The sequence below is a fragment of the Lissotriton helveticus genome, chromosome 7, assembly GCF_964261635.1.
Source record: "Lissotriton helveticus chromosome 7, aLisHel1.1, whole genome shotgun sequence".
NCBI lineage: Eukaryota > Metazoa > Chordata > Amphibia > Caudata > Salamandridae > Lissotriton > Lissotriton helveticus.
The window spans coordinates 392639548-392653088 of NC_136068.1; the positions used below are offsets into that span (position 1 = coordinate 392639548).

At 46.0% G+C, this 13541-nt stretch overlaps 1 protein-coding gene across 2 annotated transcripts in view; it reads right to left on the reverse strand.

The window, feature by feature from the left end:
* Positions 1–13541, reverse strand: part of LOC144768509 (protein NDRG3-like) — a 355018-nt gene that overhangs the window by 59990 nt on the left and 281487 nt on the right. For both annotated transcript variants that reach the window (XM_078652237.1, XM_078652236.1), the window contains exon 13: positions 8166–8213. In XM_078652237.1, the coding sequence (XP_078508363.1) occupies positions 8166–8213 (48 nt within the window). The remainder of the gene's footprint in view (positions 1–8165; positions 8214–13541) is intronic.

Sequence of the window (13541 nt, forward strand, 5' to 3'; positions counted from 1 at the left end):
GTTGATCCAAAAAGAAGTAAAAGCTGAAGAAACTGAGCAGAGCTCAGGGAGACTCCCTTCACACAGGACGTGCGGTGAAAATCTGAGGAGAACTGGCTCTGCAGAGAGGTTTCTAGAGGGTGCTGTAAGCTGATTGGTTGGGACAAAATCTGTGGTCCTTTTGGCATAATGAGGTAGATAGGGTACTACAGTTTAGGCCTCAGGCCTTTCTCTTAGGCCAACTACTATAATTTACCTTTGGCACTGCTTTTTTATATACCGTGGGACTCCCGCCTCGGCGACGGGGAATGATTCAGGCATGTGAATCTATGAAAGATACCCCAATACTGGATAACTTGACTGGAGGCCCCTGCAGATACTTGGGGCATAATGACACCAGAGGGAGCCAGAAGTGTACCAAAAATACAACACATGGCCTCCTCAGAGGCCTTAACCTGCTGCAGTGTTGCCGGTTGTCGGGGGAATGTGGGGTACACTGGAGTCAGCTGCGGGATGAGCTTCTCATTCAGGGAAAGATCTGGAGTGAGACAACCTGGTGACTATTCTTTAGATAGAATGTGTCAGGCTAGGGAAGAGTCCTGCTTTACCTTCTTGTGTTTCCTCTTAGATTTGGACTTTGACTTAAAGGATGACTTTGACCTTGAGAACCTGTCATAATATCTGCCTTGAGAGTGAGAACGGGTCTGCATCCTCGACTTGGAGCGGGAATTTTTTCGATTTTTACCAACATACAGCTGTGATTCACGTCCCGGATCACCTCTGCATGCACAAGATCACACTCATAGCGCAACTTGGGAGTTGTGCCCTGATCCCAAACCATAGCCACACCTTATGTGCGTTCATTCCAGACATCTGTTTGACTGCCACAGCATGGTTTGAACTGTGCAGTTTTAGGTGGGGACATAGTTTGTTCGAATACTGGTTTCTATATGGAAAAAGTCGCTAATGCTGACGAAAAAGGAGGCAGGGCACTGGATAAGCATTCCAGGGTGAAGGGAAAAAAAAGTGTAATCCGCGCTCATGGCTGGCCCTTATATGTGGCTCCACTCCATCAATGTCGTGGGAAGAACTAAACCAACATGGAGCTGGTACGGCACAACGTAGCAGCACGCAGGACATCTGCTATGAAGAATTTCTAGATCCAGTCTACGGTCTGAGGAATATTCAGAAGTTGAAAAATCTGCAGTAAGATGCATCATTCAGAAACAGCCTGATCGGCAAAACATAAAGACAAGCTGGAAACTTGCACTGCCCCTTTACAGAGCCAACAGCTTCCATATACCAACATGTTTTGTACTGGCAGTGATCTGTCAGCCTCTTTTTTAGAGGAGCGCATGTACATTTTTACTGTAAGAAGTTCTCACCACTGAAAAACAGAGAAAGGGAAGAGGGAGGGTTGTTCATGGGTTCAATTAAAAAGTCCACCACCACCAAGCAAGGATTACAAGTAACTAACTTTTCTTTCAGCATCATAGGATGTTCACTGATAGAAAATATGGAGAACAGCAAACTTATTCTCAAAAACAGAATTCTTTATGATCAAGTGGCAGAGAGGGCTCAAGTTACTTCAAATACTGAAAAAAGGCAACTCGTCCACAAACGTCTTTACAGGCAGATTTACAAGCTATTGTGCACTTTCTTGAATCTGAATCTCAACAGTAATACTTGGTGAAATTGTGACCAGACTACTCCAGGAAGCTGCTTTAGAAAATCTTCCACAAGGACATTTCTCAACCAAGCAGCAGTCACTACTTTTACCCTAGTCTATTAGGCTCTGGGTTTGCCAGGCAAAGGCTTGTTAGCTAATTGGTAACAGCGCAAAAGGCAACAAGTATTAGCAATGCCAATAGGTCTTGCCTATGCAAGAGCCATTGGCTTTGCAATTGTGCTGTAGTCATGTTTTACATCAGCGTGGCTGCTGTTCAGCAGGTCTAAAAGTTAGTGGCACAGAAGAGAGTGGCATGGACTGGCGTAGAGTGGAATGGCAAGGAGTGAGAATAGAGAGTCAGAGTGGAGTGGCAAAGTGTCATGTATTGGAGTGGCATAGAGTGGAATCGCATAGAGTTGCGTACAGAGGAGCAGCATAAAGTAGAGAGGACAGGTGTAGAGTGCATAGTGCATTGGCGTATAATGCAGTGGCATACAATTCAGCAGGTACAATGCAGTGGCATAGATTAAAGTACAGTGGTGCAGAGGAACAAGTTACTTACCTTCGGTAACGCTTTTTCTGGTGGATACAGTATCTGCCTGTGGATTCCTCACCTTCCGAATGTTGCTGACGCAGGGGGATATTCACAAGGTGAGGAATCCACTGGCAGATGTATCCATCAGAAGAGTGGTTGTAGGAGGCTGGCTTAGTATATGGTGCTCACTTATGTAAGTGTAGCAACCTGCACTATTCCAGACAACCGTTATGGTGATTTTTGTGGTCTTAGACAACCTTAGAAAGCTCTCTAAGTGGTAGCTGTGGAGAGCAGCCTTCAGACCTGGTCCAGGAGTGTAAAGCAGCTTGTTTTACCAGTACTAATCATATAGTGTGGGTTAAGTGAACAGTAACCACACAGTGCAGTTATAAAATGATGTATTTATTATAAACACTCACTAACACATTGCAATATCTCCTATCTGGAGATATAACCACAATACACACTGTACTTTAGTAATAGAACACGCAAGTAGAGTGAATACACAGTGATCTCTAGGGGGAGACCAAGCCATATACTAAAAAGTAGAATGCGAACCACAACCTAAGTCCAAACTGGGCCCAGAATACATCATAAATCCAGAGACCCAAGGAATCACCCAAGGTAAATACCTAGGAACCCCACGGAGGCAAAGTGCAGAGTAGGAAGACAATCGCATGCTCATTACAAGTCAATGGATAAGTTGCTGTTGCAGTTTTTAAGAAGGACCCTTCACTGAGAACCCTGAAGAAACGCCGTGGAAGATGGAAGGTTGGAGAGTCATTCCACCCGTAGATACCCCGGAAACCATGATACCTACACCAGGGAAGCCGGGTGCATAGGTGCAAAGTGACATCAGAAACTACCATAGACCACAATGGAAGACTTCAGTGAAGATGCCGCTGGTGACAAAGATGAAAGAGTACGGTGGAACCCAAAGGTGGATTCAAGCTGAGAGGTACCTGCAAACAGAGGGGACAGAGTCTATGCCACTCAGGAGTGACCAGGAGGCACGGAAGACGAATACCCACCGATGTCGGAAGATGCGGGAGAGTTGGAGAACCGGGTCTGTGTCCGGTGGGAGCACCAGCAAGTCTTGGCAAGGGCAACAAACATTGTAGACTAAAAAGGTGCAGTGTAGGGTCCAGCAAGGTCCAAGTGACTCCACGAGCAGGTAAGTCAGAGCAGTCCCCAAGCAAGCAGGGGAGCCCAGTGGAGCCAAAGACCCCCTAAAGAGGACCCACAGGCCAGAGGCACAGGAATTGCAAGAGGACCTCGAGCAGCTCACCAATGATGAAGTCCCATGGTGCACAGTATGCGTTGAGGACGAAGATCTTGGTAGCAAGAGATGCTCAGGGTTGGAGCTTCTTATAGCCCAAGATCTCTGGAGAAGAGAGTCAACAAGCCTTGGCAATGACAAGTCGATGCAGTGCACAGGAGTACAGCTCCAGGGGTTCTGACGAGGGATACTGGCTTCAAACTTGCTGTGAAGACAGTGCAGGCCTTGAGGGAGTTGAAGAACCACCACATGTATTGCTGAACCTTTTGGAGTCTGTAGGAGCTCAGGAACAGCAGACCGGTCAGCTTCGTTGCGGTGCCTGCAGATGCAGAGGAGTGACTTCTTTCACTCCAAGGGAGATTCTTTCAGGTGTCTTCGATGTACACAGGCCTGTAAAGTACCTGTAAGGAGCACACGCACAGATGACGCAGATGACTGGCAGGACTACGAGACCAGGAGCAGCAGGACTCTTACCAGTTGCAGTCTTGGTTCCCAAATCAAAGTCCAAAGTCCCCAGACGGTTGAAGATGAAGTGGTTTTGGATCTGAATCTTGTCTCACGTTGGATCTAAGGAACCACCCACAGGTAAGCCCTTAGGTACCCTAAGGAAAGGGTTGGGACATTTCAAGGGTCCCTCCCACAGAAGGGGTTGGACAGTGGGGAGGATACTCCCATGTCCTTAGTCCAGCTTCACACCACTCCCAACTGGAGTACACAAGGAGGGCCTCAAATGTGCCCTTCAAAGCCATCTAGTGTCACTGGCAAGCGTCCTGACCCTGGCCCAATACACCAAGTACTGTTTGGGAGGTGGTCACACCTTCCTGTGACAAGAAACCTATTGTACTGACTGCCCCTGCTCAAGCTTGGCTCGGCAGTAGGAGGGCAGAATCGTGTCTCTAGTCGGCAGCAACCATAGTTTGCTGTACGGGTCTGGAAGACTGGTACAGGGAGCACTGAGGGATTCTCAAAAGGCCCAACGGTGCATGGAATCATACCTCCAAACACGCCAGGGTTCGTTACAGCCAGTTTAGAGTTAGCCATCGCATAATAACGCATGGCCACTATGTATTGTAATGGCTGATGCACTTCCAAACCGGGAGAATGGACTCCCTGGATTGTGGGAGTGTCCTGCTCATGCAGGGGCACCCTCACACTTAAAACCAAGCACCCTGCCTTCAGGATTGAAAGGCCGGTCTTAGGGGTGACATAGGTTTTAAGAGCAGTGACCTCAGATATAAGGAAACATATCTATTGTAAGTGGTGCTAGCACCAGCTTACACAGGCTGCAATGGCAGACCTGTAGTCAAAATGTTTGAGTGGTCTCCTATGTGTGGCATACATGCTTCGGCCCATGGGCGACCCCTCGTGTGCCTATGCCCTGGGTACCTTAGAACCATATTAACAAGTTATTTACCTTTGGTAACGATATATCTTTAAGAAACATGGTTAGTTATAGATTCCTTACCTTAGAATTACTCCCAGGTGTCAGGCTGGATCCGGCAAGTTTTTCATCAGCAGTACCCCTGCGTGTCGGAAGGTGGCGTTGGTCGGCTCCGCGACAGTCGTTGTCGCCGGGATGACGTTGCGGTAGCTACTTAGATGCCGCCCTCGCATGTGGACGTCAGTTCTGTACACGACTTTCCGTGCGAGAAACGCAGAGCCATACAAGACACAGACCACTGGTGCACAAAACTAGGGCCCTGAAAGGATTTCCTTAACCCTAGAAATCAGTTCGCAGAACGGGGAGGATGGGTAGGGTGGTAAGGAATCTATAACTAACTTATGTTTCTTACAGATATTTCATTACCAAAGTTAAGTAACTTGTTCATCTGAAAGAAACAGTTAGTTATAGATTCCTTACCTTATAATAGATACCCCAGCAATACCAACCCCGGAGGTGGGTCTGCGAACCAACATCACACCAGAAAGTCCCAGAGAACAGAACGGTCAAAGAAGTCGTCTCTCCGGACTTGGCTGTCCAGGCAATAGTGTTTCGTAAACTTGTGCAGCGATGCCCACATAGCTGTCTGACAGATGTTATTTAGAGGGACCCCTTGTCCAAAGGAGTAGTGGCTGCAGTCGCCCTGGTGTAATGGGCGCGTAGCCTCACTGGAGGCAATTTTTTTTGCTAGAGAATAGGAGGCTTTAGTACACAAAACGACCCATCTGGAGATGGTCCGCTTGTGTATGGCCTGGCTTTTCATGGCGCCCACATAGCCAACAAAGAGCTGGTCATCCACCAGGAACGTTTGGTGCGATCCAGATAGAAGGAAATTGAACGTTTTGGGTACAGACCGTGGAGCCTCACTGCCTCTTTAGAAGGATGCGGAAAGAAGGTGGGCAAAGTGAGGGTTTGGACAATAAGAAAGGAGGTGACCACCTTGGTAAGGAAGGATGGACAAGTTCTCAGGACAACCTTGTCCGGATATACAGCCAAAAAAGGAGGCTTGGATGAAAGAGTCTGGAGCTCGCTCAGTGTTCTGGCAGATGTGATGGCTACTAGGAAAGCAGTCTTAAGAGTCTAAAAGGACAGTTGTGAAATGTGTTCAAAGGGAGTGCACATCAAATAGGTCAAGACCAAATTTAAGTCCCACTAAGGCATTACGAAGGGGACAGGAGGAAAGAGAAGAGTAATGCCTTAAAAAATGATTTACAACCGGGGACTTGGAGAGAAGGCTGATCAGGAAGCCTAAGAAAGGCAGAAATGGAAGAGAGATAGCCATTGATAGTGCCCAGAGGAGAGCCATGCTGGGCCAAAGAAAGGAGGAACAAGAGAACCTCAGAAAGAGGGCCAGAAAGGGAATCCACAGCCTTTGCTGTGCACCATGCCACAAATTGGTTCCATCAGCAGGCGTATACCGTCTTAGTGGAGGGACGCCTGGCTGCCTGGATTACATCACAAACTTTGGGAGGCAAGTCGAATGACGTCAACTGCCACCTCTCAATCTCCACGCAAGAAGGTGGAGGCTGGACAGGTTCAGATGGAGGATCTTCCCCTGCTGCTATGACAGAAGATCCTACCGCAGAGGCAGTTGGATCGGAGGATCAATGGCCATGTTGAGCAGCTTGAGATACCAGACTCTTCGTGCCCTATCCGGAGTCACAAGAATGACTTGGGCCGGGTCACTCTTGATCTTCTTCAGCACTCTGGGCAGAAGTGGTATTGGCGGATAGGCGTACAACAGACCGCAACGCCACTCGCTATGAAAAGCATTGCCTTGCTAGTGCCGCCTTGGAAATTCCAACGTGCAGAATTGCTGACATTGCACATTCTCTTCGGTGGCTAATAGATCTAACCAAGGCTCTCCCCATTGACAAAAGTGAACTTGCGCCACCTCCGAGAGAAGACGCCATTTGTGATCCATCATGCACCTGCGGTTGAGCTCGTCCGCCCTGGTGTTCAAAGAACCTGCCAGGTGTTGAACCTCCAGGGAAATGCGGCTTACGACACGGTCTCCCATGACATCCTGGCAAAGACTACTCAGCCTCAGGATCCAGGGCCCTCCTTTATCCTGGATCAGATCTTTTTTAACCAACCGCTCTCAACAGGTGTTCCTGCAGCCTTTTGCTTCCAGTGTGAAACCCCTGAACTGCGGCGTCCCCCAGGGCTCCGCACTTAGCCCTTTACTCTTTAACGTCTACCTATCCCCCCTGGCTAAAGTAGTCGAAGCTTGCAGAGTCCGAGTAATCTCCTACGCTGACGATACCCAACTGGTGTTCTCATTCAGCGACCACTCCGAAGCTACCTTCTCCAACTTTAGACGCTGCTTGCTGAACATCTCCTCTTGGATGGCCCTCAATACCCTCAAGCTTAATTTGGATAAAACGGAAGTCATTTTTTTTAAACCAACCCAGCCCTCTGCCCCCTTCCCTGTGGTGGCCATTGGAAATGTATCCCCCCCCCCCGGAACCTGTGTCATCGGCCAGGAACTTAGGTGTCAGGTTCAACTGTGAACTTTCATCTAAGAGTCAAATCGACCAAGTCTCCACAGCCTGTGTCTGAAAACTCCACATGATCCGGAAACATTCTCCCCTTCCTCCCACAGGATTCCCGCCAGACCATTGTTCACGCACTTATCACTTCCCATCTAGATTATAAAAACAGTTGGTATGCAGGGGCTCCTGCGTACCTGATCAGACGTTTACAGACGGTCCAGAATGCCACGGCTCGGTTGATATTATATATTTCTTTTCGCCATTCGATCTCCCCACACCTAAAGAAACTCCACTGGCTTCCTGTGGCCAAACGCATTCAAGTTAAATCAATGGTGCTGGTTTTTAGATCACTAGGGGGCTTGGGCCAAGCTTACTTGGAAGCGCGGCTGAAACTTGCCCAGTCCAGCCCCGCCCTTAGATCTAATCACCTGTGCCTCCTCATCTCCCCTTGCTTTCGACGGGCTTGAAAGAACTGGAACAGCCTCCCTCTGGTCACTTCGATTGACTGATTCTGAACCTATCTTTCACCGAGACCTAAAGACCTGGCTCTTTTCCAGGGCCTAAATTACATCCACTGAATTCATTCCCATCCCTTGCCAGTCCAAGCGCCGGGACACCCCTGTTGGGGTTAGCTGCGCGCTATATAAGATCCAAAAATAAATAAATAAATAGCTTAAACAGGATGTGCCATGTTGAGTGAAGGTCTGCTATTTTGTACCCATAACAATATAACATTTGACATACATAAAAAAAAAAGCTTGCATTACCTTCAGGAGTGTTGTTTTTGTTGGGTTAAGCCTCGAATTACATTCAACCTAAAATTAATGAAATTGAAAAATGATTAGCAAACCCTTTAAACAAAGGTGTAGTAGAATGCATTTGCTAAAGAGAACTGGTAAAACGACCTGCGGGGCAGATGTGCATGTTTGTTAATGTCACTTTTTCATTGTTTTGTCCAATTTGCTATCACTAACGTGGATGCAATTGGAACTCCGGTATGTCTGACACGGTCTAGAGCGTGCTTAACACAGAAGTAATAACGATAATTAAAACTTCTATTATCATTCATCTTCCAGTGACATTAGTGACAATTGAACTAATAGTGATGACGTGTTCTGTTAGAGCTAAATATGCATTCTAGATATTATGAAGTCATACATATTCCTAGACAATAGATAATGCGGTCAGGTCAAACTTTTCATCAACACTCTCCATTTCCCATATATTAGAAGAGGTCTTTAGTAGGGACATGCAAATAGTTTTTTGTCTTATGGTTTATTTAATGCAAATCTCTTCCCTTCTCACTCAAATAGCCCCAGAGCCGACCTCAAACGTCTTGTGTACCAGGAGCCTTTGGTTATAGAGGGGAGTCATGCTCAGTGTTCGTATGACACATGGCGGTGTCTGCCAACTACACTTTGACCATGGGGGTGGATTTATGAAAAACCACAGAAGCACTTCTATAAGCCTCCTCATTGAAGCAGGGTAGTCTCGCACTAAATCCAGGCGTGTAGTATGAAGGGTGTAAGCATTTTAAATGCACCACCTTATGCCTGCGCTAAAAGGGAGATCAACACTGTATTGGAATACCAGTATAGCCTGCACATGTTTAATCTTTTACCCAAATCCCTGTTACCTCACCGCCACCAAGGATAGAAAAAAGGCCCGGGCACCAAAATAACAATGATCCCCATCAACAAATCCGATCGCTAAAAACGTGGCCCATTCTGGCAAATAAAGGCAGTTTTGAGCTTGTAAAGTTAAACTATAGGTGTTTTGAAAGGTATGGGAGACTACCTGCATTTGCCTTTGCTACAGGTAATGTTTGTGGTAATATTAGAGAAATAAACACTAAAATACAACCCTCAAGACCACAAACGGGCAAAAACTAGCCAACACTGACTTGTGAGAGAAGCCCTTCTGGCACTTGCAGACTGTCCTAAAGGACTTCGATCCCACCTACCACCCCAGCTGGTAGGTATTTATTCCCTTACAAGTTTGAATCATTTCATTATTGATCCAGCACACTTGGGGTTTCGATGAATAATGTGGGTATTGAGTTCAAAAACCTGTGACATAACCTAGAAGAAACATCACAAGAAACAATGATGTAAGGAGTGCTGAAACTTTTCGAACAATCCATTGTATTTTGGTTGCCACGTCACCCCAGTTTGGACTCAGCCTTATGCAAATCATTCTTGACCCTCCTCCCCATGGGAACAGTCCAGCCCTTATTACCAGGCCAGGTCCTCCCTGGATCGGAAACAAGCATCCAAGGACTTGTTTCGGGGTATCACCCCCTCATCAGCCAGGTTAGCTTGAATCCAGTGGCGCAGTGAGCAAGGCACCCATGTTTGGGCATACCCTTAGCCACTTAAGAGGCACATAACAGCACCACAAAATAAAATGGACGGTGTGCTGAAACACTCGCCCCCCCCCCCCCCAGTCACAGATCTGGCTTTATTCCATCATTATTTTGTTCGCCATGTCAACCCAGTAGTGATGTTGCAATGTGTGCCCTAAGTGGCTATGGGTATGCCCAGACGTGGGTCCCTTGCTCGCTGCACCACTGGGCCCATGGCTGTGCTGGTTGGTCCTTATTTAAAGTTTCAGTTGTGGATCTACCTTATCCATCACACCACCAGTCACTCAGCCATATAACACGATAACCGCACCTCAGACACCATCATGCATGACAACACTTCCTATATAGGCTCAAAACAACAACACTATCGCAACCACACAACCTATATGGTGTAGCTTGCTACCTGTGAAGGTAAGTGCTTCAACGTCCCACATAGTAATAGCTATATACATGGTACAATAAAATACAAAATATTTAATCAAAATCGAGAAGGCCTAACTACACCCCCAATGCCCCCTTACGCATTCCTCATAGGCCAGGGATTATACATAGTACTTTAGGCATTTTGTCTTTTGAAATTTCTTTGCTCAATAAGACTGGCAGGGGGTCCACAGTCCATTTCAAAGGTATTCCCCATAGCTTCCGAAAGTCAGTGTACATTTTTCAAAAGCTAGAATTTACCACACGCTCAATATCTTGTTGTGCAACGTTGGGGTGTTTCTCCTACCGTGTTGTTCTTTCTCCCGGGTGGGTCATTCCAAGTACATCACTCCCAGGTCATGAGGAATCTCAATATTAAACATTTCTTTTAATGCTTACAGCACCATGTCACAAAATTCAGTTAATTTATCACACCGCCACAGGATGCGTGCGAATGTCCAGTTATCTTCGTTGCCACTCTAGCATTTTTGATATCTGGACCTGGTTCCATTCGTGAACTTTAGCAGGAGTTCCTCCTTTCTGTTTGAACTGATCTAAGCTCATGGCCATGCCATCTTTATACAAATGTCCAGTTTATAGCATCACTCTAGTTTTTCAGGGCTGCCTGCAGTACCACCTGTCAATGGTGAGATGCACTGCGGGGTGGCTTAGGAGCAGACAGAGAAATGTAATGTCCTGCTGACTGCACCAATTCATACCATGGTTAGTTAGTAGAGGAACTAATTTCTATGCCCCCAGAAAATGAGGCAATTTATCAGCATCATGTTAGCAGCATACCCCTATCTATTAGACTGGTTTCAACAGTAAAATAGGATTGAGACTGAATAGGTTTGTTACTGGAGTATGAATTACCTTAAATAAGAACAAAAAGAAAAAATTCCCTCGTGGCCTTATTTACTTTATTCTAGACCTATGGTTCCTACTTTCAGACAAAGCCCTTCAAAGCATGGCGAGTACAATTATTTATTGCATTTGTATTTGATATTCATTTTTTTCTTTTTTCATTTCATTTCAAATTCATATTTTCAAAAAATGTTTCTTGGAACCAATATATCAAAAAGACATTTACATAACACGTGGAAACAATTAAAATGAGAAAATCAATTCTCTATACACATGATACCCTACAAAGAGCACACCATAACATTCATCCAACTTACACACACCCTAATACATTTACACAAAAAAAGATTCTTTGATCCGTATCTGAGGAGTCACAGATATTTATGTGAACTGTCACGCTAGGTCGACGCGTTTCGGTGGGATAGGACCACCTTCCTCAGGACCCTTGACAGAACAGAGTTCTTCCCAACAATTAGTGCCCTCTGTATGGATATCCTCGCATGAGTTTTGGCGATTGCTTCTATGGAGTGTCACTTCCTTTGATTAAGTAGCAAGCCCGTATTTAAGATTCTAATGCTTCTTAGATTTTCATAGCATGTAATTCTTTATTAGATGCTCCATCAATTTGGTATTGGTGCCCGGTGATCAGGCGGTGTTGCTGTCAAAGAAAGACGAGACGAAAACTCGGCACCAACGAACACATAAAAAATTGAGAAATTGATTTCCAACATGATTTAATGATATTGGACCAACACTTTATATGAGATCATAAGGGTCCTGAGGAAGGTGGTCCTATCCCACCGAAACGCGTCGACCTAGCGGGTTAGGTTTACAACTACCATATGATGTTCTAGACTGTTGGGCTGAATCTTGGCCCTTATCCTACATAAGTAAAGGTGAATAAAACATTTTGCTTTTCTGGGGCTACCTCTTAAGACAGGTAAAGCATATCTGTAATTTCTTAATGTGAGTCAGCAAACAGGCATAACACCTGGGTGATTCTTGGGAACCAACTGAATTCATGTGTTGTATCAAGGGTTATGTAGAAAGGCACTATGTAGTGTGTTTGGGATGCTAGTGTTCTGGTTAGAGAGATCCCTAGGCAGGCGCTGTAGTTCAGACTTGAGTCCCTTTTGACTCAGAAGTTCCTCAAGGGTAAACAAGTGTAGGATTACCCATAGTAGACAGAGTAAATATGCACAGAAATATACATAGCATTTGTCGTGAACTGGTTGTTCGAGGTGGGATTCTCTTTTGAGTCATCTGTGTTTTTCTGTGGCTGTGTTTCTTTTGCCCAACTAGAAAATGTGCACAAAGTTTAGTTCATGTCATCGCCATAGAAGGGCTTGACTACACTTAGGAATAGTGCACCCACTCGGGTGTTAAGCAGGCTGTGCTTTTTTACTCCTTCCATTGGTGTAATTGAGGAAATTGTCTTTTTTCATCTTCTTGTTTTAGTGAAAATCAACACGTCGCGTTGGTGCACTTTTGTGGTCTCCTTTGTTACCTGGTTTGAAAAAGCTATTGATGGTTAACACAAACTTTACAAATGCTTTGTAATGAATGGCTATCGGAGTCCTTGTATTTTTACAATAAGGCTTGTGATCGCGACCTTCCACTAGTTGCGATCTTGTGGGGCACTGGAAGGTGAGCTCTGTTGGGCATGTATTAAGGGAGTAAGGGTGGTTATTAGTTATCTGGGCAGATTGACTCTTTTTATAAGCTGTTGAGTCCCCCTCAATCCTAACTGGATGCTTATATTGGTGCAAAATATATTTGTTTGGAGTTTAATGAGCATAGGGATGGATAGCATCATGTTTTAGCTAGGGTTCCATGGATGCCACTAGTTTTCAAAAAATGTGTCTCACATGGTGTGTGAGAGGGCGCCGCTGCTGGGAGTTGCATCATTCAGTCTACACGTGCACAGGAATATGTGATGAGGGGCATGTCACAATTCAGTGCTGCTAGGGTTTGCAATGCGCCCTGGGATCACGTGTTTATGCCTCTTTCTGTTCCCAGCATGCAGTGTGATGTGGAGTGTCCCGCCCTCGTGTCTTCCAGGTACCAGGCTTTGGCTGATTTGGACCCAAGCCTTTGTATCGTAATACTTCTTTTTGGGCCATAATTGGGCAGTTTTCTTTAATTTCGGGAGTTTCACTGAAGCTCATGAAATCTATTGCTTTTCTTGTCATGCTTTGTGATGGTGGGGGGCCTGAGCTGTGCCCCCCTTTCTCCATCCCATGCCACCTCATGGTATCCGAGGTTGGGACCAACTGCTTTCCCTCGTCAGAGCCCGTAAGGTTTGGAGTACCATTGGTTACTATGCTTGGTATGGAGGTGAACGCACCCAGTCTTCCTGGGCACCCCCTCTACCTCAGACCACACCCTGCTTCTTATCAGCACGCTGGTGGGTCCACTGCCTTAGTTTGTGACTGGGGTCTCTACAGTTGTGTGTTTCCCAAGGAATTTGGAAGGGTTTAGACAGTTCACAAAG